The following is a 26,732-nucleotide window of genomic DNA, read 5'->3' as shown; positions in this document are numbered from 1 at the left end:
ATCATACACTTTCCACACTCACGCCATAAATGCGCCAAAATTCGTTTCGTCAGTTTGCTATTTGTATGCATATAATAATGAGTGATTGTGTTATGTTTAGTTTAGTTTTGTAGTACAATATACATTCGTGCGAGGCGTGAAAGAATGCACAGCATTTTTTACTTTTTTACATAAGTTGATAGATGGTAGGTTTTTGTTTTTGGAATAGAATGTACAGAAATGCACATTAACTTAATAATGCAGTGGAACCACTCAGAACGAGTACCCATCAGAACGAGATTTTTGCATAATGAGCAAATCTGAATGCTCAATAAATATCTCTCATTACGAGTAATATCTCGTATCATGACCAATAGCATTTGTGTTGCTGGTGCGTATGTTTGATGTCGATGTGAAATCAAAATCCCGATTGGTAAATATTGACCATTTATTTCAAAGTTTTATTTGCGCATTGTTAGTAGCCAAACGTTTAATAAAAAACTATTGTCAGGATTAAAAGTGTCGTATTATACAGGCACAATTGTTTGGTTTATGTTGAGCTCTCTGGATGGTCTGGCTGGATCTACTTCTCCATGAAGGCAAGAGTTTGTCCTGCCGATGCGCTACCCTTGTTGAAATTTCATTTGATCACATATCTGGTGTTAAAGTGTGTGTTGGATTTATTGTCAACAAAACTATCTGAATCTTTGATGATCTTATTTATGCTGAAGAATGTTTACCATAATCAATTTTCAATTTCTGAAAAATGCATGATTTTTTTTGAGACAAATAAAGATTTCATGCTAATGTCTAATAGTGGAACACACCGACAGAAACCATGTTTTTCTAAAATTAAAGAATAAACCAATCGACAACTTTTCCATGAAAAAGGAACAGTTATAATAACAGGATAATAGTGAACAACAAATATTTTTCAAATAATTAGTATGAAAAAGATTTTCAGATGTTAATAAGCCCTTTTTATCAGCATATTTGCGATCCGGGAACCAATTGTTTCATTTTTCCTAAAAATCATATGGAAAGAGCCTCCCGCATTACGAGTTTTTTTACAACGAGTGAGCCACTAGAACGGATAAACCTGGTTATGAGGCGTTCCACTGTTGTAATGAAACTAAAAATAATGCTTATAAAAATAATTTTTATCTCTAGCATTTATATGTTTATGTTTTTATTTAAATGACTATTATTGTCGTAGTTGTCAAAGTTTATGTTTTTTTTTCAATTTTGTTTTGGCGCAACAACCAACGCTGTTGAAGAATTGTCTGTACCACGTTATGGGTTTATCCAACATTGACTTATTGGTTAACCATAGTAAGATAGTCAGTCCACGGACAATAAGGGTCACACGCGACGGGCATGATGTATCATGATCTCTCCATGGAGCCGGTCAGCTTATGTTTATTTACGAAAAATTGTTAGTCATTCCTAAAAAAACACAATACAAAAGACTCACCGGTCCGAATAGAATTGAACCTAACCACTTCTGTTTGAGATGCTCGTTTTGGGATATTTAATTTGAAAAGAATTATTTTTCTTTTAAACCTGGCGAAACGGGAGAACCCTATTTTAAATAGCCCAATGGGGACGCCTGGTAGTTCACTAATTTTCGCAGTCATCGTTCGCTCATCGGGCACAACTGTCTAGCAGGGACGGACGATGCGATGGAACCTTTGCAACAACAAGTCTGGAATCCAGCTGGCTTTTCAAAGAAGACCAAATGTGTATCTTAATATTCCCTGACTGCATAATACAGTTTAATTTTAGTCAAGTAATTGTAGTTAGTTGCACTTCTCCAAATTCAAAACCTGTTGTGAGTATGAGGTTCTGCGTAAAACGTTTGGTATTTGATTGATTTGACCTTTGGAGCGTTATTGGCTTGTAAAGGGTTAAGTTTGGTAGATATTAGTGAATTCTTGATTTATATTTTATTTGAACCAGAGGGCCGTTTTGTTATAATTCTGTGTTTTCCTGTCACTTCACTGCCACGTTTATAACTCAATCTGGAATCAAGGTACAGTATTATATTGTAGATATTAGCTGGCATCGCGAAAGAAATGGTTTAAAATTAACAGTCGTTAAAAATTAAACAAAGTCGTTTAAAATTGCTAGAATTCGGCATTGCGAACTTGAGTTTATTTGTAAATTTTAACGACTGGTCCTATGCCGTCGTTAAACAAACGACTGTCAAGAGCGTATGCGATAAAAATTAACAGTCGTTTAATTATAAGGTAACTGTACCTATAGTGGTGGTAGTACCAATAGTGGTGGTATTGCACTAAAATGCGGCTCATACGGAAAATTACAAGTAATTAAGTTATTTACGTTGGTGTGAAATGTTCTTTAGCCTTTTACAAAGGGTTTAAAAGTTAAATGGGGCCATTCCGTTACTTAGTGACCGAAAAATCCATTATTTTGTGAAATGTGTCAACATTTTTTCCAAAATCCTTAGGATTTCATAACGAAACTCATTTTTCTGTTAACGTTCGAAATGACCACATAACCACGCAATTACTAGTTTTTCAACATAACTGTTATGAAATGTTATTGTTTTACTAAAATTATTTGCCTTTTGACCATATTTATGCATTTTTAAGTGTTTTTTACCATAGTGCCTGTAGCATATCTGCTATACAGAACTTATTATAATACACACTATCAGCTATAGACACATTGTAACACACTTCGGAAAGCCAAATCACACCATTGCAACACATTCATTATAACACATCAGCAAATCAATCCACACCATAGCAACACATCCAGACCATACCGTTCATAGAAAAAACAATTGAGACACATTTATCGAAAACAACCGAAACGCGCAACATAAGCAATTCAAGCGTTACTGCGGCAAAGTGGACAAACAGAGAACGCATAGCAACTTATTGCTAAAAAGCGCAGTGTAGGCAAAGATCGACCAACGCACCTGTTCCTTGGCTAGAACAGTTGAAACTTTCCAGAACCTTTGTAAAAACACTAAAAGCGCAACATAGGCACAAATTGATAGACACCTCACTCCAATACAATGTATGAATTGTACTTCATATCAATAACCTTTAATTAGGACAAAAACACATTCCAAAACCAAATGTACGAAGCCCATTGAGTATAAATAAAACCAATTCCGACCATGGCAGGTCAGATTCGTTCGGACTGTCAGGATAGGACTATGCCCATCCAACATCTATCGACTTCTCATTTAAAGAGTTTAGTTATGTCCCCCTACCCAAGGTAAGGCCTCTAAACTCCAACGTTTCCAGTAAGGGAAACCTCCTAAAGGTTTCTATGATCGCCTGGACGATCAAGTGTCGAAAAGTCCGCTTCGGACAAAGTGTTATTCAACCTCGATACTTGTCAGTGAAACACTGACCTACCGCTATGGTACGCGTTGATCAGTTGTACCGTTGTACGCTCATCAGATTACATGGCGACCGTATCAAAAACCGAACATATGACTATATGACGACCATAGCTATCTCCAAACCTACTACATGGCGACCGTGACCATAATCTGTAATCGACGGGCAGAAGTTTAAGTGAAATCAAGTAAAATGTGATGCACACAACTATAACATATAGCAGTGTCATGTTAACGCACCTGAAAGTATTTTGACCATGTGCGGCATTCGACGGAAAGTGAAAAAGTGTCAAATGTGCAAATTTATATAGAACTTTCTACACCGCAGCTAGCACAAGTGACCCATATGTATAAAAAAAAAAACAATAACGATGAATAAGCGACGAGAAGCAAGCACAGCATGGTTTATAAAATGACAATTCATCGAAAATATAAGTGATGAACCGTTTGAAAAAATAATGTATGCGGTGAACAATAATTATGCGTTATGATGCAAAAAAGGTTGGTGACAACCTACCTCAACGTGCAGAAATGCAACAAGTTATGAATAAACACTTCAGTGATCGGTTTGCAAAGTAGAGCAAACTTGAAGTGAGACAGAACGCATAAAGCCCAACGTAAGCGGAAATGACAAATAACGATGTTACCATCATACAAACACAGTGCAGTGAAACCATAAGCGATACGTATGTAAAAGTGATGTTCATCTGAAAGGTGATAGAATGAACGGCGAGACTACGGTCAACGAGATGTAACCAGCGTAAATGAATTGAACAACCGTTCCCAACGTGGAAGACGAAAAGACAAGGCGAGCTCACTGCCCAATATGGATTGGCAGGCGCGAATGGACAAAGGGTCCCAACCCCGACAAGACATCGAGTGACGACTGAAACACCAAGCACCGATTAAACACCAAGCACCGGTAACGAGCATCATCATGAGCAGCAACAACAAAAATATATATCATGTATATAAACAAGGTACCGTAAATTTAAAATTTTACTGATGAGATTGTGCAAAAATAGCAACAACAAAAAACAGGCTAGGAATTTATTAAAATTGTCTATAAACTATGGCAATACTAACAATAACGAAGCTGAACGATGCAAAACTATTAGAGAAAACAGAAAATTATGATAATAATTTATGATCAGGTGAAACAGCTAAAATGTAGGCTCTGCGTATTTACAGCATTAAGGGATAATACTAAGGAAATTTACGACTTTATCAGAGAAGCAATTTGAAATAACAATGGAAACGAAACCTGACAAAATGGCTGAAATTATAGAATTGATTAAAATCACCACTTCTCTCATATCAAACTATGACGGTAATGAGACAGATTTGAAAAGTGTGGTATCAAATTTAAACGTACTAAAGAAAATAGTAGATCCGGGAAATAAAGAAACAATAATAGAACTGGTATTAGGACGTCTTACAGGAAAAGCGCGAATTGTCGTAGGGGAAACCCCATCCTCAATCGAAGAAATAGTTAGCAAATTACAAGACAGGTGCAGCATAAAGGTAACACCAGAGATCATAGTATCGAAAATGGATAATACTAAACAGACGGGAACGATAGAAGATTTTGGAACCATTATTGAAAAACTAACGCAACAACTTGAAGAAGCATACATAGCGGAAGAGATAGCACCAGAAGTAGCCAGAAAAAAGGCAACTAAATCAGGAATCAGTGCATTGAGTTATGGACTCAAAGATTTCGAGACCAGAATTATAATGAGATCGAGTAAATTCGAAACCTTGCATGAAGCGATAGAGCGAGCAGTAGAGTTGGAGCTAGAAGACATGATGAAAAAGGGAAAGGATGATCATATAAAGATCCTATATTTAAACGCTACCAGGAACAATAGAGGGTATGGATACAACTACCAAGAAAGGAGAAATTTCAGCGAATTCCCAAATAATACTAGATTTCAGACACAAAACCCACCTAGGTTCCCACCCGTAAGATATAGACAGAACAACGACAGAAACAACAATAGGGATTTTCAACATAAAGATGCTCTAATTAATTATCAAATTAACCCAAATTTTAATCAATCAATAACAACTCAAACACCATCCGACAACTACAGTTATAGTAATAATAGCAATTACAGTTTCTATAAACGCCACTATCAGTTAAACAATTGTATTAGTAACAATCAAGTTAACCAAGGTTATAATAATCGCGAGAACAACTATAACAACAGTAGGCAGAACAAAATCCAATGCTTTTATATAAGAACAGAACAAAACAATCATACACAATTCAATAATAATATTAAACAACATAAAAGTCGTACTTGCAATCAAAATACAAATACTAATCAAATGAACGATCGAACTCAAAAAGATTTTAAAAATATGCAAAGCAAAACGAACTATAATAACAGAAAACTTAAAAATAAATCAGAAAGAAGAAATGCATTAAATAATGAAACAATTAATGATATGAAAGGGTCAAGAGACTCTGAAAGAATATTTAAGGAGAATAATAACTCAACAAAAGAATGTGAAAATGATACTAAACATGATTATAAACATGAAAACAAACAACATATACAGATGATTACAACAAGTAATGACAATGAGAAAAATATTGTTGAGGAACAAGTAAAAGATAGTATATTATTGCTAGACAACATGGAAATAAATGAGGAGATTCCTTGAAATGAAAATCATGCAACCGAGCTAAAACATATAAAGAGAAGAAAAAGTAGCATCAAATCAAAGAAGAAGTATATAAATGAATCTAATAATGAATTATATTGCCAGGATAAAAAGGCTAGAAAAATGAATTATTCCACATTATGTGAAGAAAATGTAAAAGAACCAAGAAGAACTATTGCTTACGAAAAGTATCTAAAAGAGCTCCTTGTAAAATTTCATAATGTTATCTCCATGCTAAAAGTCATAATATCTATAAAAGCAGAAAACTCTAGATGTGAACCTAACAAAGGAATCATAGGAAAATCTAAATATTTTAGAAGAAAATTAAATATTCCCAATTCTTTACCTCTAGATAATAGATCTATTTACATAAAATATTACCCACCTTAAGAGATAAGAAATGATTTTATTAGTAAACCAAGAAAAAAGCATAGCAAATACTCAGCTAAATTAAATGAAAAGAATAACTTCAATCATTGTAATTCATTACGTTATTCTATTAAAGGGGGGAGGTGTAGCATATCTGCTATACAGAACTTATTATAATACACACTATCAGCTATAGACACATTGTAACACACTTCGGAAAGCCAAATCACACCATTGCAACACATTCATTATAACACATCAGCAAATCAATCCACACCATAGCAACACATCCAGACCATACCGTTCATAGAAAAAACAATTGAGACACATTTATCGAAAACAACCGAAACGCGCAACATAAGCAATTCAAGCGTTACTGCGGCAAAGTGGACAAACAGAGAACGCATAGCAACTTATATTATAGGTACACAAAACAAGCATGTTCCAATAGTGGTCTTAGTTATAAAATCAATAAAAACAGGTCATTTTAGATTTTTTCGACGACATTTTTGACATGTCGTACTGTTTTCATTAAAATAAGCAACAAAAATGAGTTTTATGTAGGTAATTTACAAAAAACAGGCCAAAATTCGCTTATCTGGCTGAATGGAAAATTGACTTCAAATCAAGCACACTCTTCCGGGTGTAGGTTGACGACAGGTGTGATGCAGTACTTTAGTCGATATTTTCATCAACAAAATTTATACATTTTTTTACGATCAAATTACGCAAGAAACCAATATTATGGCAGTAATCCTAATATTACTGGAATTGGTATTGGAATAGCATACGAAAACCGCTTCGAAACTAAGTTTCATTGATATTATACACCATTTTTGATGCATCTTTGTTTACCACCACTATAGGAACACAATACGACGACTATAGGAACCATACCACCATTATAGGTACAACGAAGCAGTCACAAAAATATGTATTTTTTCGTAAATTTGATGTATTTCATGATAAAAATGGTTGTGATTGCGAAGATAAAACATATTCCAATTGCTATGTGTTAAAATATTCAGAAATTGTCCTTCCTCACACTTTAAATCCATTAAAACACATCGGTACCACTACAAATTGCACCACTATTGGTACATTTACCCTACTGCTCGAATTGTTTCCCCGTGTTTGCCTATATGCGATATTGAGCAGACGTTAACTGTTTTGACGATCATTTATTTTAACAGGAAGGAACAACAACTCGGTTAAACCAATATGAACTTTAAACGACTGTTAAAATGTGTTGATTTATTCGCGAAGCCGGCTATTATTTGGAGAAACAATTTGTTGTAGTTGCGTTTGCGAGAAAGCGGTGTCCCTTAGAGTATGACTATGCGTTAAATTAATCTACTATTGGACGCAAAAGCTGTGTTACGGATCTAGGAGTGCTCCTTGACGAAAAGTTGAGCTTCCACGACCAGCTAGAGCACGTTGTCACTAGAGGGTAACCAATTGATTGGCTTACTAAAACAAATAGCACGATACATCACTGACGCGGTCTGCATCAAGACGCTATACTGCGCTTTGGTGCGGCCAGTGCTAAAATACGGTTCGATAGTATGGTGGCCTACAGCGTGTAGAGTCGATCCAGCGCAAATTCACGCGGTTCGCTTTGCGCTCCTGGAGTGTCCAACAGGAGTATGAGAAACGCTGTGCGTTGCTTGGCATCGAGACATTTAAGCTTTTGTGTTCGGTTGACCGATAAAGCGTTGATGAAATGACGCGAACACAAACTACAATTTAAAACTTATATTATAATAAAATAATACATCCGTGCCGCGCTGACACACAACTGTTCGCCACCAAACCCAGATCGAAAGAGAGCGAGCAATTCCTTAATTTTAATTCTCCTAATCAGATTTCGCATTGTTGATTTTGATTGTTGAATTTCGCCTCTCTCGTTGCGTCGGCCGTCTGAATGGTATCGGCGGCTGTCGCTAGCCGCGATCCAGGGGTGAGCAACAATACGGCCACAACAGAAGCAACAGAACTGCAACGCTCAGAAGCTGTTTGTCGCGGGACTTCTTGACAATCTGATCGACTCGCCCGCGCTTCTTTCGAAGCTCAACATGTATGTCCCGCCGAGATCGCTCTGAGCAAGATCGCTACTTGACCTGGAGGAACGCCGCACTCGCTTTGGCTCCTCTGATCCGTTTATTCGTATGTGCCGTTAGTTTAATGTCATTTGTGATCGTCATCTACCTGACATGTGGCGCGCTGTTTTATTAAATTGTATTCGTGCCGTGTGATCTTCGTGTTAATACGTGTTAATTTTTTTAATAAGACTAAACGGGAATAATCGATAACCGTAAGATGACTTTTATTTAATGAATATAAGCGAATTCGCTTCAAGTGGGCCACTCACGGTCCGTTGAATTTTAATGAATGAATAACAAATAACAAATTTCACAACTGTACAAACCGAAAATTGTTTTTGAATACACCTCAAAAACATAAACACCTTGTTCGCGGTCATACGTTAATATTTAAGTATCGTAGGCGTAATCGTCAGAATAAAACGGCATTCGTGCTCGAGAATCAGAACAGCGCACACCTTCCAATTCTTCGTAATTTCCGTTCCGAAAATTCCGCAACTTTAAACAACGATATTTCTAGAGCCAGTAGGAAACTGGAAGTTGTAAAAAGTTCCTTCTAATATTTCTTTCAAATCTATTTACTGTTCATCATGTGATAGAGTACGCTTCAGTTGTCTTTGAGATTTGTTGCTAAAAACGGGTGATGGCTTTTCTGAAGAGAAGGAGTGGAAACGATGACTTACCATCCCATCATATGAGATACCAGCTCAATGGCCTTGACATACTTGATAACCGAAGAGTTGAAGCAAGTGTTGAGTCAAATAGCTCATTTGTATAAGTGAAGCGAAGCAGTCGTTCTGATTAAAGCGAGTGCGACGTAGTTCTGATTAAAGTGAGTGCGATGAGTGGTGTTTTTCAATTTTAATTGGATTGTAGAGGATGGGATGGTGGGGAGAGTGGCTGGTAGGTTAATTGTTAATATCTGTAAATGAAACTGTTTCGTAACGTATCCAAGCATTCTGACAATTTGGATTGATAGTTTGATTGGTAGTTCATTGGAAGGGAGTTTTTGTGTACGTACTCTAATGGTTACATACGAAGTAAACTGTGGATTGAACAGAGGATAAAGAAAAATAAAGCATGCAAAAATGGCTACCTTCCGTGTATTTAGCGCATGCAGCAGAATCACCCATAATTGCCAGCCCCGGTCGCGACAAAACCACGCGCGCAGCATCGGTACCGCCAAAGATCAAACATCGGTTGATCACAGTCCCTGGAAAGGTTTACGGTTTTAAGCTGGCCACCGGGAAACAAGTGTCAATAGGGGACAAAAACGAAAAAGCGAAACGATTTGGGGACAACCGGGAAACAGGAAATGAGTAGTGGAGAGATGGATGAAAATATGATCGGCAAAAACTGTGACTATAAAAAGGCGGTTCAAGCTTGATCCAAATCAGATTCGAACGGAAGGCGAAAGTCTTAACATCTTATTTCAGAACAGTCCGCCGAAGTCTCAAAAAAGGATCGAATTGCTTTCTGTCTGAATAACTCCCGAAAAAGCGAGGAGAACTAGCGTATAGGCTTGGAGAATTTCCACCGTTCTGGACGAGAGGAATCCAGAAAAGAGCTGGATCCTTCGAACATTTTAGATTCTTCATCCCCAAACGCACAAAACATAATACAATCACCGTCGTAACATAAATAGTACCACAACTGTAAATCTTAAACATTCAAAGTAGCACCTACGGGGTGCCTCAAGGTAGCAATTAGGCTGGAAATAGACGAACCGAGATCGTCGCGGTACCGCGAAATTCGCGCCTTGTTTATAACAGTTGTAGAACAGTTGGGCTGTCAAATCTTCCACGCCTCCGATCGCGCCTGCTGTTTCGCAGAGATATCCAACTTCAGTATTCCTGAAATTTCCCAACCACACTCAATTTTTTTCCTGAAATACCCAACCACACTCAACAACCACATTGACGCTCCCACTCTAATAGCTAGTATGAAGCATGTATATTTCCTGGCATTATTCCCAGCACATGTAATTTCAGCCGATGTGTATTCATCACGTTCTATGCTATATTTGAAGATTTCTTTCTACTAGAGGCCGATGTGTACATCGACGAGACAGACAATATACCAACTTATGAGATTGGTGGGAATGCTAAGAACCACACCAGAGGCAAACAGACAATTATCCACTCGGGAGTTACAAAAAGTGCTGAAGGAGTTGATTTGTTTGGAAAAGCAACTAAGGTGAGTACGATACAGGAGATGAATCATGTTTGTGCGCATTTCTTTGCGAAAATTGATGCTTTTTTGTGACATTTCGACAATACATTGCATGATCAGAATTTTGTTATTTTTCTATGCTTCTTTTTCCTATGTTTTTGGTATTCGATTTAATCGGTATTTATTATGAAACCAGGTTGACTGTATTGACAATATCCATGCAACGGTCTTTTTATTCAGCTAATCGTAATTGAAGACATGCTGGTTGGCCAGATGAAGTTCCGTCGACTACAACAGACAATCAGGCGTATTTTTTTTATGATCAAGTCGCCTCGACGTTGAGATGATCAATTTTGTGTGTTCATTTATAGAATAGAGTAGAATACGTCTGAATTATTCGGAGGATCAAAGTCTAGGCTACACAGCAGGGGAAATAAAACTTCCATTGCAGTGTTTCATAGTAGTTTTATTTACAATGTAATATATCTTAAGTAATATACAGAGTCAAAAGCGGAAAAGTCCAGTTTGACGTTTATTTTCTCGACTCAAATCGAAATATCCGAATAGCATACACCTGCATGATAATGACTTCATATGCATTACTTCATTGCCGTCTCAAGAATATATCCATAGCAATAAGCTGTGATTTTGATAGTTTATTTGCGTCTCACCTTTACCTATAAGATGGTAGAGAAATGGTTTTAACGAGTAGTCTTAACAGAGTTCTGTAGATAGGAGCTTTCAGTCTTAAAATCCCTGAACACAACTTCAGTCTATCCAAGCTCGCTTCATCCAAGACTTTATATGCATTTAATAAGATAAGATTGATATTGATGCCTTAGTCTTACAAAACACAAGTCTTTTACCGTGCTTAAGAATACGTTTACAGGATGATTCAAGATAGCCATTGAAACTCCAATTTAAGTTTTAATAGACAGTCTTATCAGTGTCATAGTCTCAAATAACAAGTCTTTAAACGTGCTTAAGAATACGTTAACAGGTGGATTAACATTAGGTTTACGGACTCCGTCAATTGAACGGAATTTAAACTTTGAAGTGAAATACTAAAAATATCTTTTGTTTAATTTTGATTGTTACTTTTCATAAATTTATCATTACATACTATGAGTTTGTATGAGTTGTAAGCCGGTCTCGTAGTACAGTTGTCAACTCGTACGACTTAACAACATGCCCGTCATGGGTTCAATCCCAAAATAGACCGCGCCGCCATACGTAGGACCACTTATTATCATAAACAAACATATATAAATGATTTAAATAAAGTGACATCAATCGGTATTGCTGATCAACTTATTCTTCGTGTGTTTCGAAACTCCCGCAGACATCGGTCAAAATATGGCAAGGAAAATATATCGGTTCAGCGGTTCATCCTGAGCTTCAAATGACATCGCGATCATCCAAGTGTAGCGCCTGATAGTTAGGCAATTAGTATAATACTAGGAATAATCAATTATAGTAAGCAATTATGGTAGCGATCGTTTATGGTATGAAAGGAAGGATAGGAAGGATAGGAATAATTATAGCAAGTAAATTACATAAAAATGCATTAGCTAGATAAGGACAGAATATAGGGCATATGATAGAATAGGATAGGGAGATAAGCTAGTAGCCACATAAGATATGTTTAAGATAAATACTTTTAGCCAATAGAAAAAAACGCAGGGTAAATTGTGGCACGAAAAGGAGCAGTATAAATAAGGGTTAGGAATAGGAATTAGGTCATTAAGGAAACTGTATACTTAGAGGAAACGCTGCCCGAAAAATATAGAAGTAAAAAGTATTCCTAAATCGGTGTAGTTATTTCAAGTTAGATGGAAAGAAACCTTTGTCCACCACACAAGCTACACCCACTTTACGTATGTCGTATTACAACTGCTGAAGAATGACGGCGATCTAGGCTGCGGTAAGGTACATACAGCCAAATAGAGGCAAGTAAATTGGATGCAAAAGATGAAAACAGGAAGGAAGTAACCTGCAGATGAAACATACTTAACTCACATGACGTCGCTGACATAGCAGTGGCGGATTCAACGGTAAGCGGACTGAGCGGCCGCAGAAGGAAGTCCCTTTAATATATAAACTCCGTAGATAAATAACGCAACAAACATCACAGTCAATAAAGTAGCGGATAAATACAAAGCTCCAAGATCTAAGCTCTAGTGCATGTTTGGGGTTATGCCACGAGGATTTGAAATATTATGTTTGCATGCGTTTTTTGCACCACAAAACTCCAACGGGATTTCCACGAATATTCCACGGAAGAAAATATTCTCAACGATATATGACTTGTCAAGTTACATAATCGCTTATGACACATGTTCTCCTCACTCAAGAGATTTTAGCCCTGCTAGCGGTATAAGAGTACAACAATAAACAACAACAGAGAACAGACAAAAACTACTGCTAACACAACAGGCGGACGGATTCGAAAGAATGACTGAGTACAAGTTGCATTTTTTTTTCTAAATATTTGCTTCAATTTTATTCAATAATTTTCTTTGACCGAAAGTACATCACATTTTTTATCCATGTATCGAAAATTGCAAGACTACATCCAACATCATTGAAACACACGGGACTTTATCCAGTTAATTTGCTCCCTTCACTCTTCACGCTGCTGGCAGGAATCGGCACACCAACTCAGCTCATCGCCAGCTCCACTGCTCAACAGCTTAAACCTACGGAAGCAAAATACATAACATTAGCAAACTCATCAACAACCACACTAGCTTCTTGTCCACCGACCTCCACACGTGCACAGCGATCTTCGCCTTCCGCTGCATCTTCCGAGGCCTCCACGATGGCTTCATCGTGAGTTTCATCGTGAGCTTCATCGTGAGCTTCGTCGTGAGTGGTCTCTTGCTCGACGTGATCCTCGTCCACGATGTTTGCCTCTTGCAGGATTTCCTCCAAAGCTTCTAGCTTGTCACTTTCAGCTATCGGATTTCCACTGATGTCTTCACTTTCACCTCGCTCCACAATGTCGCTCATTGCATCTTCTAGAGCCTTCTCGATTTTCGACTGATCCTCATCCGGCTTCTCGACACTCTGATCTTGAGCGGCCTTCTGCTCATCCCGTTCCTGTACGGTCGATATCAGATCATTCCCTGGCTCAGTCGCCAAGGGGGCCAGGTCGACCAATTCCGACGCACTCAGCTCCTTCTCTGGGGTGGTAGCCATGGCTTAGCCGCTGTTCTGCACACTGAAACACTTGAAACCGCTCACGGATAATGTCACTGGACGACAAACAAGAATTGTAGCGCTCGATAGGGAAAGTTCCACTAGCTTAGACTTGCAATTAGACACTTGCACAACGCTCGCCACGAAGATGTTACTAGCTTCACAATATTTGAACAACGAAAGGGTGCGTGCGCAATGAGCGATCGGCTTTTATAGCCCGCTAATGCACAAAACATGTCAATGTGTTTGTGTAATTGTATTCTTAGTGTAAGTGACCAACCGTGTGCAGTTATTTGCCTGACTCATTCTTGATACTTCCCAGGGTTTCTCAGCATTAGCTTCGTTAAAAGACAGGATAGGTAAAATCGTGTAATAGAATGATAATAATGTTTTAATTTGTGTATGATCTGCATCAAACATCTGTGTTTTGAAACGTATGTCATCCTTCCGTGGAGTGTTGTCTTGGTTATTAGTTGAATTTAACTTCATCATGCTCGAAATGGGACCGTTTAGAGTGATATTCTGTTCGTATTTGATTTACTTTGTATACCTTGCGTTGGAAAGCCCTGCCCAGAGCACAGTTTCGTTCGGTACGTGCCTATATGATCACAAACATCGTTCGCTCATTGTACGCAAGTGTTCGCGTAGAGAAGATGGTGCGATGAGTAATCCTTCGCCACAACAGCGCCACTTCGCTGTACAGGATTTGCTATCGCTTCAATAATTTCCGTAACAATATAAAAGGACACATATCGTTTCAATGCAAATTACAGACAGCTTCAAACTCCTTTCATTCGTCAAGTTTTTATTTAATTTCTTCATAACCAGTCCCTAGCCAAGCCGCTTTTAAATTTAACATATGGGCCATGCACTATTACATTCACTTCACATTACATGTGTGTGATCTCCAGTAGGCTCTGATGTCCCGATGCATTAGCATTTTCTGTCGCATTATCTGGTAAGTTCACAACCGGAGACATTCTTGCAATGTAGTTTCAAACCGACACCAATTATACGTGACCAAAGAGTACTTGTTCTTTGTTCAGGAAGGACGGCTTTGCCGTATGCTTGCCAAAGAGTGCTTAATTCGAGGCAAAACAGTATTTATTCACCTGAAAGATGCACAAATCCCCAGACTAGAAAACACTCAAAAGAGCAATCAGCAAAGCAATAAAATTGATTATTACATTTTCTTAATGCTCACCAAAGCAAAGATCTATGACCATTTTTGCGTTGACGTTGAGAAGCATTTCCAGGTGTAGATGACAATTGCCTCTCTCATTTGAAGGCATTATTGTCAGACACCCAACATATCTGCTTTTCTGCTCCTTTTTGTTGGGATTTGATGAGCTAAGCGTGAGCATAGTTTGCCATCCGAGGGGTGTCACGCTGAAGTCATCCACAAATGATGCACAAAAGTATCCACAAATATCAAAAGAAATGTATGTTTCCACCGCAAACTTCTCCCCGGTAGCTTTAATGCTTTCTGCCGACACCCCAAGAGAGCAGGCTTATGGGTTGCTTTATGGCTCTTTGTGAACACTCTCAAACGCTCTACACTCGAGAAATCCTTGGAGAAAAAACGTACGCTATGAATCGGATGTATCGTATGTACAATTTGCGAACAAATTGTTGCACAAATAAATATCTGAATTGGTATTCCAGTAACGACAAAAACGTTAATGATAAAAATTGTAAAACAGAATGGATCTACTCTACCCTTGAAGTTAATAAAATATCGCTTTCGCAAGTTTATCTTTTAGACGCTGGAATCAATCATCCAAGATGTTTACATTAACTCTGCCAACGCACCATCGTAGCTGCTTCCATCCTCAATAAGACGGGATGGGAAAGTCTTGGTTCACAAGGGTGCGAGAACGTCATCATAAGATTCTGCTTTGTGGTGTATATTGTAAATCTAAGGCAACAGTTTTATTGCAAAAAGAGATGGTCTTGTCCCCACTGTACGCATTGAAGCTGCTCCCAATAAAGCGAACGCATAGAAGCAACGATCGATTTTCGCTGTTTGTCACGGATTGAAGCCTTGCGATCTTCGTCCATCCATAGACCGGGTATCGATCACATCGACACGGCTCCAGACACGGTGAGTTGTACGATACCGCCACGAGTACGAGTCATGTCAGACCGCCGGAACGGTGTCCGATGATTTATGGCCCCCGCGCTGGTCTTGCGTTTGCAAGATATTCCAGACGGAGCAAATATTACATGATCCATCCCAAGAGCATGGCCAACAGCTCAATGGAACAATAGCTGACAAACAATAAAGGAGTGTAGTAGTAGCACAGCGAAGTTAGGGTTAAGAAGTCACTCCGGGATGGGGCATTAGACTTTTGAGATTGCAGTGGACGCAATTGCGTTCGAACATTACCTAGTCACATAAACAGATGCACAACTGGACACTCTAACCGGATGACGTGTGCATGAATGTGCATGCGAGCACTTCAAAACACTTTCGATGCGTACCTTCTTGCGCTAGAGCGTGGCTCGCATTCTCTCTTTGACCGTGCTACTGATACTTCTTCTTTTTGTCACCAATCAATCAGTGCCTTGTTAGATTTTCTTTTATTTTCCTGTGAAGTATTTTTCAGTAGTAGTATGCGAAAGCAATGGCAGGCAAGTAGCATTAATAGAAAGGCTAACGCGAGAATGGTCGTTCAAGCTTTGCGAACATTATGGTTTTGCTTTTCACACACGTGTTATCAGCTCGTTGAGCGGTCGTCTCGTTTACGCGCTCCGAAAGTCGGTGCAACGTTCGAACCGGTCCCATAAGGACACCACGTAGACAAGTTGTCTAGGGCAGACAGGTGGTAAGACGCATCTTGTCACAGGCCACGAGCTTCTTTTGAGACATGTCCGTCCTTAACCGCCAAACGGTATACGGCCTACTTACATGTAAATGACTAACAACCACATTATAGAGGAATGCTTCATTAATGAGTTGCTGAATTCAATTTTAATATTTGATAAACTAAGCTTCAAAGCTTATTTGCACGAATTTAAAAACTTCACTAACCGAGAGTTTGGGGTTATAGTTCCTCTTGTCCACTTTTACCAACGATGAGCAGTATTGTATCAAAATGTACGAATATAGGACAATTTTGAATAGAAATCACTATTTAAATAGATACATCAAAAGTGAATGTGGGAAACAATGCAATAAATATGCTCGACCCCGTCAATATGCCGGAAGAAACTCTCCAAAGCATCGGGGTATTGACTGAGCAAAATAGACAAACGTAAATGATAAAACAGCTGAGACTTAATCTCTTTACTGCAAACGAACATGGTGGAAGACGAAGAAGCAAGCGAGAATGAGAGAGAATGTGGGACTAAACGAGAAAGAGAAAGTGATCGTTTGGAAGACAGCATGTTCTTGGCCGCTTGGTTCCATTCTACTGATTCTTCTTCGGCCCACTCCATCACCCTCTTTCATACTTCCTTCGCAGCATCATTCGCCGGGGATTTTCAAAGGTGCTTGCGATGCGACGCAAAACGTATGTTTTCGCATAACCACCTCCGGGGCCATGTCATAAACCGTCCGTCTGCGTCGGACGGCACAAACGGCGGCGATCGCGGTGCCCAATCGATGAATGAAGATCACATATCTTCATCTGTCGTGTTATTTTACGAGGCTTTCGTCTCTCGTGCGGCTCGAGATAACTGTGAGCATTATGGCTCGTAAAACGCTGGAAGTTTGGTCAGCAGCTCCAGAGCGCCTCAGTGGCTTATATCCATTACTGCATACAATTACATCCCAAAGATCGTGTCAGTCGGTGGCATTGAGATCGCATATTGATTAAAATAGTCGCATAATTGCTTTTTCTTATTTATGATTTATTTCGCTAGCGAAACAAGCATTCTTGAACTACACTCTCATTCCTGTAACAAAATCCGTCTTGGTAAAAGAGTTTCAAAAAACATGAAATAATAAGTATTTGTGGATGTTTATAAAGTATAGTTTTATTTTGTTTCAAAAATATTTCTAACGAATCTCTTAAAGACTGATAATGGAAATGGTATGCGATTGGCAGTAAGTACAATGGTGAGTTATTCCAAATTCATGCAAATCAGTGTAAAACAACCATTTTCTAATTCACTGAGCTCCACTCCTTGCTCAAGTGAAAGTAAACGTGAACCTTGAATCTATATACAAAGATTTAAAAAACAAACTTTAAATTGCACATTTCACTTGCACTCGAACACTATTCTTCAGCGTGGGTATCCTCTTCACTCTGCCAGGATGCATGCTTCGCTGATAAACGAAGCTTTAGAATGAGCGATATGGAATCCAACAGCGACTGGGCGAAAGCACGTGGAAGACATTACACACCCAACCAGGCTCTTGGGAAGAGGGATGTGGCAGCCGATGAGCTAGCCACCGCCGGAATAAATGCTGTGCTCAAGTCGATCGGACTGGGAAATGGTAGGAAAAACACATCACTGAATGAAATTTTCCACTTGCACGCACACAAACACACACTCATACTTACACAGCGTCAGTGAACGGCAATAGTTGGTTGGACAGCTTCACGACCTTGAGACGAGTATCGTCCACCACGGTGTTGTCCATAATGCGGGAGACGAAAAGAGCCTGTTTATCGCTCTGGTAGCGCAATATCGCCCAACCGAGCGGCTCTCGGTCCTGATCCCGCAGCACGGACACATCCCTCAGGAGGCCATACGTCCCAAACAGTTCGCGCAGCCGCACCGCTCCGAACGACTGCCCCAAGCCGGACACGCGCACGTACCCACCGAGGAACCGGTTCGTCTGCAGGCGCTGGAACTCGGCCGGCGAAACTGGTGCTCCACCGTGCACGGTGTAAGAATGTCGCACGCGGAGCGCAAACCCATCGCCCATATCCCATCCGTTGAGCTGCAAGTGTGCCTCCTCCGTGTCCATGGCCGACCTAAACGACACATACGCCTCACGGTACCCGTACACGCACTGGCCCATTACAATTTGTATCACCCGGCCTATCCGACCGAAAAGCTCGTGTAGTACTTCCTCGTCGATCCATTCGCTGAAATTGGTAACGTGCAGCTCGGTGGACGTCAGGATTGGCCGGCTGGTGGTAGTAAAGCTGGCCGCCGCGTACATCCGAGTGCCCGCCAGGCAAGCACCGTCCAGGTGACGGGCCGCGTTCTCCAGCGGTTCTGGCTGGTCGTACACGACGATTGCGCTTTTTACTGCGCCGGGGAATGTGGGGCGCGAGTAGATCATCTCCCGGAAGGGGCCATATAGGTTCAACAACATACCAATCATTCTATCGTCGTAGAGCGAGGTAATGTTGCCCAAAAACAGACAAAAGCGCTTATTCCGCGCAAATGCTTCTGGCACAGCGCACAACGCTGGTGGCACAACGCTGGCCGACCTGTCACGCACTTGGCCTGAAAAGAGCAGCACACATATCCACCACACACACACACAAGCACGGTAGCAAATTAGCTCCAACTTTTTGAATATATTTATGATGAAGCTTACCTCCTGTGTAAGCATGCATAATGTTGTTTAGTTTTTGTTTTTCACTCGCACTGCAAAAGAAATCACTTACGAAATATGCATTCATCTTGCATCGAACTTTCCTCTCCAAGTTGCCGTACCGAAGTGACGATCCGAAAGGAAGCGACAGCAACATGCTGGTACACTGAAACTCTCTCGCTGACCGACGCGTTTGTGGGAGATTGAGAGAGACGTTGTCCCTGTTCGCTCTCATTTGAGCGCTGCGTCCGATGTACTGCAATATGCGCAAAAATGCACTCGCACATATCGGTTGAGTGTATTGCACTTTTCAGCAACACCAACAAGTTAAGGCTGTGTTGATGACTTTCGCTAAGTAGCGCACGTCTGACGTCACTTGTAGAAGCTCGTGGCGGTCCTTTCCCCCGTTGATCAACGATTTTCACAAAACACAAAAGAGGAATAGTCATTGCTATCAGCTACAGCAAACTCATTTGACTACGTGGGCCAAGATCGTATTTGAAATAATAACACACAAATAGATAACGCGCGCGGTAGATGTTTATTGGTTTATTGTTTATTGGTGTTCCAAATATTGGTTCGAGAGCAGTTCATGCTGGGATAACAACTTCGTTAAAAAAATTAAGGACTTTTCTAATATTCAACGTTCTCTTAATTTAAGAAACAAATTATGCAAGGACTTTTGTCTTAGAATATTTCCAGTTGCGGGATAGGCCATGATATTAACCGTCATAACCGAGCTTGGCCATACCATATCTTGGTTGCTTTAACGATTTCAGAATAGTCTTTATTGATTAAATAAATTTGATACAAATGTATTGAATAAATTTAATGTATCTATCTATTAGCTCAGAGGACTCCAAACTACTGCTGCAGGATCGTAAGCAGCCCGAAATGAGCTTTCAAACATTCTAAAGGTAACGTCAACATGGCCCTCAAAAACGTTATTTGTAAATCAATGCGGGCCGCGAACTGGAAAGTTTGGAGACCACTGCGTTAGATGAAAGAATGCAGCCAGACCTCACGCGCTCTCTCTGGCATAAGCCGACCTTACTCTAAAGAGCCGTGTGTGCCTGAGAACGATCGATCGGTGAAGATCGTTTCGGCTGTATTTCGCACTGTCGGCACTTCGCATCGAAACAGCTTATCTAGATTTGAAAATATATTTAATGAATATTTAAACAACCTGAATGTTGTTTTTACAACGATTTTATGCCAATATGCCTTTTAGTACATCCCTAGAATATCATCAATAATTTTTGCAGCTAATCCTGTACAGCGAAGTTGCGCTGTTGTGGTGAAGGATTACTCATCGCATCGTCATCCCTACGCGAACACTTGCGTACAATGAGCGAACGATGTTTGCGATCATATAGGCACGTACCGAACGAAACTGTGCTCTGGGCAGGGCTTTCCAGCGCAAGCTATACAAAGTACATCAAATACGAGCAGAATATCATCCGAAACAGTCCCATCTCGAGCATGAGAAAATTAAATTCAATTAATAAACAAGACAGCACTCCACGGAAAGATGACATACGTATCAAATCACAGATTTTCGATGCAGATCTTACATGAATAAAATCATTTGTATCATTCTATTACACAATTTTATCTATCCTGTCTTTTAACGTAGCTAATGCTGAGGAACCCTGGGAAGTATCAAGAATGAGTCAGGCAAATAACTGCACACGGTTGGTCACTTACACTAAGAATACAATTACACAAATACATTGTTGTTTGCATGTTACATACATGTTTTGTGCATTAGAGGGCTATAAAAGCCGATCGCTCATTGCGCACGCACCCTTTCGTTGTTCAAATATTGTGAAGCTAGTAACATCTTCGTGGCGAGCGTTGTGCAAGTGTCTAAGTGCAAGTCTAAGCTAGTGGAACTTTCCCTATCGAGCGCTACAATTCTTGTTTGTCGTCCAGTGACATTATCCGTGATCGGTTTCAAGTGTTTCAGTGTGCAGAACAGCGGCTAAGCCATGGCTGCCACCCCAGAGAAAAAGCTGAGTGCGTCGGAATTGGTCGACCTGGCCCCCTTGGCGACTGAGCCAGGGAATGGTCTGATATCGACCGTACAGGAACGGGATGAGCATAAGGTCGCTCAAGATCAGAGTGTCGAGAAACCGGATAAGGATCAGTCGAAAATCGAGAAGGCTCTAGAAGATGCAATGAGCGACATTGTGGAGCGAGGTGAAAGTGAACACATCAGTGAAGAGCCGATAGCTGAAAGTGACAACCTAGAAGCTTTGGAGAAAATCCTGGAAGAGGCAAACATCGTGGACGAGGATCACGTCGAGCAAGAGACCACTCACGACGAAGCTCACAATGAAGCCATCGTGGAGGCCTCGGAAGATGCAGCCGAAGGCGTTGATCGCTGTGCACGTGTGGAGGTCGGTGGGCAAGAAGCTAGTGTGGTTGTTGATGAGTTTGCTAATGTTATGTATTTTGCTTCCGTAGGTTTAAGCTGTTGAGCAGTGGAGCTGGCGATGAGCTGAGTTGGTATGCCGGTATTTGCCAGCAGCAGCAGAGGGAGTGAAGGGAGCGAATGAACTGGATAAAGTCCTGTGTGTTTCAATGATGTTGGATGTAGTCTTGCAATTTTCGATACATGGATAAAGAGTTGTAATTTTGTATTTTTGGTAAATCAAAATTATTGAATAAAATTGAAGCAAATATTTAGAAAAAAAACCTTGGGCTTATTTATTATATTATACTCCGCCTGTTTTGATTTTAGTTTTTTTTTTAGTTTTGACTGCACAATATGTCTTCGAAATATCAAAATACACACATATACTCGCGGTGAAAATTTAGACCGTTTGTTTTGTTTGGAAATGAACGACCCAGAAACCATTTTAACTTAAGTAATACTTTTGGATGACATTTTCGCGTAATACATATTCTTATTCATGTTACAAGTTTTTTTTTTTAACTTGTACGGTAACTTTTACGCTAATTGGTACCGTGAACTCCTACGATATTTGAATTCGTACACTATTTCTAAATTACTACTGGGTATGGTTTATCAATTGGAACTGGAACCGTTTCAGTTCTTGACCCGGATCAGGTCAGGTATCGTTCCGAATTCCGAACAGTTTCAGGTATTGGTTTATGATATGAATGAAATCGGGAGCTATTTCTGGATCGGTATCGCTCCATGATCGACTGCAGCACCGGTATCGGTTCATGATACGTTCCAGTCCAAGAAACATTACCTGCACGTTTTACGCTTAAACATGTCTAAAGAATGCTTTACTATGAGTGTACTAACATATCGTTTTAACATGACTTTCGAAGATGCTTAACAGTTTCTAAAGTTGTAAAACCTTTAAAACGCTCTGAAGGCGCTTATAATACTGGCTTATAAACTCGAACGCCTCAATAACATGCCCGTCATGGGTTCAAACCTAGAATAGACCGTTCCCCCGTAGCAAGGATGGACTATCCGGCTGCGTGGTAAAGAATTAAGTCTCGAAAGCCTGGTGTAGGCCGGCATGTCCGCGTAGGACGTTATGCCAAATAGAAGAAGAAGAAGCATCAAGATCAACTGATCTCATTAAATGCATATTAAGGAACTTGGAACACACTATACAGACTATACCTGAGCTACGCTATTTACGAAAAACGTGGAGAAGCGGTTTTCAGCCATTATAGATTTAAGTTTATTTTCATTTTGCATGCGGGTGGGTGGTTTCATCTCCGGTATACATTATTAAATACGATTCCGAATAATGCAAACATCTTCTCGCTTCTTATTGATTTTGAAAAATCAAATGAAATTAGCTTGTTTTTAATCATGGTTGTTGGGAAAACTGAGCGCAGCACCGCTACTCAACCCTGTCGCCACGTGACAAGGAAATTAGGGCAACCATCATTGGTGAAGCCTTCAGTAAATGCGAAAACTGCCTCTAACGAAGAACTGAAGCTTTTGGGGGAATTTTCATCAACAGTTTCAATAAATAATGTCACAAAACCAGCGATCATTCGAGTGGCGCCGGGTGAGCTTCTTTTATTAGGAGCAGATCTAGTGGATCTTTACAAGCTTGCATCAGTTCCTATGAATACGTTTTGTGCTACAATTTCTACTCACACGCATATCCCTGAGAATCTGCAGAAAAGTTTTCCGGAAGTTTTTAATGGCACGGGGCTCTGCACGAAAGCGCAAATCAGATTGGCAGTAGTCGACGATGAGCTCGAACGGCTAGAAAAAGCTAAAATAATAACGCCGGTTGATTACTCCGACTGGGCCGCTCCAATCGTCGTCGTTCGTAAGAGCAATGGTAACGTTCGAATATGTGGTGATTATTCGACCGGGCTAAACGATGCGTTGCAGCCTCACGAGTATCCCCTACCATTGCCAGACGATATTTTTGCGAAATTAGCCCACTACCAATATTTCAGCAAAATAGATTTGTCGGACGCTTTTTCGCAAGTCGAGATCGAGGAGTGTTACAGACCTCTCTTGACGATAAACACGCATCGGGGACTTTACCATTATAACCGTTTGCCTCCCGGCATAAAAATCGCGCCCGCGGCTTTTCAACAAATCATCGACACGATGCTCGCCGGTCTGCACGATACGTCAGGTTACATGGACGACGTAGTCGTTGGGGGCAAAATCGAAATAGAGCACGATACAAATTTGGCCAATCTGCTTCAACGCATAAGGGAGTTTGGATTCACTATCCGTGCCGAGAAATGTGCATTTAAGATGCAGAAAATCGAATACCTCGGCCATATAATCGATCGTAATGGAATCAGACCCAACCCGACAAAGATAAATGCGATTAATAATTTACCAGCACCAACAAACCAGCACCGCATAATAATTTACCAGCACCGCGTTCGGCTAAGCTCGGCGCTGCTCGACTAAGTTCGGGAATGAAGGGCTCGGGATCGGTCTCTTCATCTTTTATCCGCCGACCCGAACGGACGTAGCGCGTGCTCGTCCCGTTTTATCTTGTACAGTGCGTGTCTTGTAAACGCGTCTATTTTATGTAATATGTAATTTGTAAAATAAATAAGTAATAAGTTGCAAACCATAAAAGTGGCGACGAGTAAAAAGGAAAAAGACTTTAGTAGTGAAAAAAGTGTAAAGAAATACGTGTGCAAAATTCCGTCAACGCGTAAACGGCGCCGAAAGGACACGAGTCCGGAAGACATCGAGATGGATGAAGAGCAGCGAAGACTTTCGCAGCATTTCGAGGTTCCGGGACGGGTGTTTCTGCAACCGGTAAATGGTCAGCCCCTCCTGCCCAACGCTCCTGCCATGGATCAGCCCACGGGAGTCCAACCATCGACAAGCCAGCAATCGCCATCGTTCCAGCCAGCGACAAGCCAGCAAGCGCCATCGTTCCAGCCAGCGACAAGCCAGCAAGCGCCATCGTTCCCGCAAGCCAGAAGCCAGCACCCGCCATCGCTGTCGAATTCATCCGCAAACGGTGAGCCCTCAATGATCCAATTAATGCAACTTTTGCAACATCAAATGCAACAGCAACAGAAAATGCAGCAAATGCAGCAACAGTTGATGACAAAATTAATGCAGCAGCAGCAGCAGCCGGTATCACAACCGGTAACAGCATCACACACACAGCAGCAGTTCCAGCCGGGTCCACCCAACCCGGAGCAAATCCTTGATGCATTGGCCAGTAGCATCACCGAGTTCCGCTTCGAGGCCGAAGCTGGAATCACGTTCGAGGCCTGGTACTCACGGTACGAGGATTTATTCATCAATGATGCTGCACGGATTGACGATTCCGCAAAGGTGAGGCTGGGTGCAATGCGTAAGCTGGGTGCAATGGAGCACGAAAGGTACGTTAATTTTATATTACCCCGTTATCCTCGTGATTTTACGCTAGAAGCCACAATCGAGAAGCTAAAATCAATTTTTGGCAAGGCTGAATCGCTACTAAGTAAGCGTTATAAGTGCATGCAGCTCAATAAATCCCGTTCCGAAGATTTTCTGGTGTACGCGTGTCGTGTCAATCGAGCGTGTGTCGATTTCCAGCTAAAAGGGATGAGCGAAGAGCAGCTTAAGTGTCTCGTTTTTGTGTGTGGGTTAAAGGAGGAAACGGATAAAGATTTTCGGCTCAAATTGCTCACTCGCATAGAAGAGCGCGCTGATGTAACACTCGAGCAGCTTTCGGCGGAGTGTAACCGTATTGCAAATTTAAAACTCGACAATGCAATGATTGTGGGCGAAAAGGGAGAGCAAGTGTATGCAATACAAAATGGCGATCGGCAGAACAAGCCGAATTTTCGCGCAAAGGGATCACGCCCGCGCTGGGGAAATCACGATGGCCGATCAGGAAACGATAAGCCGTCCAATCCTTGTTGGCTGTGCGGTGAACTGCATTGGGTAAAAGATTGTCCGCAAGCTACACAAAAGTGTCGAGTATGCAACAAGGCTGGTCATCGGGAAAATCGCTGTCGCAATCGAAAAGGTGTTCGCCGGGGAAGAAATCAATTTTTTTCTACTAATACCGTTAGGGTGTGCAGCGTACAAACAAACCGCAAATTTGTAAATGTATCCATCAATGGAACGGTCATACTCCTGCAGTTGGATACAGCGTCTGACATAACCGTCATAGACGAAACAGCATGGAGGAAATTAGGGCAACCATCATTGGTGAAGCCTTCAGTAAATGCGAAAACTGCCTCTAACGAAGAACTGAAGCTTTTGGGGGAATTTTCATCAACAGTTTCAATAAATAATGTCACAAACCCAGCGATCATTCGCGTGGCGCCGGGTGAGCTTCTTTTATTAGGAGCAGATCTAGTGGATCTTTTCAAGCTTGCATCAGTTCCTATGAATACGTTTTGTGCTACAATTTCTACTCACACGCATATCCCTGAGAATCTGCAGAAAAGTTTTCCGGAAGTTTTTAATGGCACGGGGCTCTGCACGAAAGCGCAAATCAGATTGGCAGTAGTCGACGATGAGCTCGAACGGCTAGAAAAAGCTAAAATAATAACGCCGGTTGATTACTCCGACTGGGCCGCTCCAATCGTCGTCGTTCGTAAGAGCAATGGTAACGTTCGAATATGTGGTGATTATTCGACCGGGCTAAACGATGCGTTGCAGCCTCACGAGTATCCCCTACCATTGCCAGACGATATTTTTGCGAAATTAGCCCACTGCCAATATTTCAGCAAAATAGATTTGTCGGACGCTTTTTCGCAAGTCGAGATCGAGGAGTGTTACAGACCTCTCTTGACGATAAACACGCATCGGGGACTTTACCATTATAACCGTTTGCCTCCCGGCATAAAAATCGCGCCCGCGGCTTTTCAACAAATCATCGACACGATGCTCGCCGGTCTGCACGATACGTCAGGTTACATGGAC

The 26,732-nt window shown here is 40.8% G+C and overlaps 2 protein-coding genes across 10 annotated transcripts in view; one reads left to right on the top strand and one right to left on the bottom strand.

The window, feature by feature from the left end:
* Positions 1-26,732, top strand: part of LOC120958107 (uncharacterized) — an 88,212-nt gene that overhangs the window by 14,604 nt on the left and 46,876 nt on the right. For 2 of the 9 annotated variants that reach the window (XR_007452641.1, XR_007452639.1), the window contains exon 1: positions 21,584-21,777. The exons of 5 other annotated variants lie outside the window; for them this stretch is intronic. Coding sequence is in view for 1 of the 4 variants with exons in the window: in XM_049609503.1 (XP_049465460.1) it covers positions 21,845-21,850 (6 nt within the window). In the remaining 3 variants the exon portion in view is untranslated. Of the gene's footprint in view, positions 1-21,583; positions 21,778-21,844; positions 22,101-26,732 lie in introns of those variants that run through there. 2 more of the 9 variants (XR_007452640.1, XM_049609503.1) reach the window with 2 other exon arrangements.
* Positions 12,727-14,080, bottom strand: LOC120958267 (reticulocyte-binding protein 2-like). Its single transcript, XM_040380940.2, has 2 exons — positions 13,441-14,080; positions 12,727-13,373 (listed from the first exon to the last, which is right to left on the bottom strand). Exons 1-2 carry the CDS (start codon positions 13,873-13,875, stop codon positions 13,368-13,370), a joined length of 441 nt encoding a protein of 146 aa, XP_040236874.2. The 5' UTR covers positions 13,876-14,080; the 3' UTR covers positions 12,727-13,367.

This window comes from Anopheles coluzzii, chromosome X, assembly GCF_943734685.1.
Source record: "Anopheles coluzzii chromosome X, AcolN3, whole genome shotgun sequence".
Taxonomy (NCBI): domain Eukaryota; kingdom Metazoa; phylum Arthropoda; class Insecta; order Diptera; family Culicidae; genus Anopheles; species Anopheles coluzzii.
Note: the sequence above shows the minus strand (reverse complement) of the source record. Positions and strands in the feature narration are given on the sequence as shown.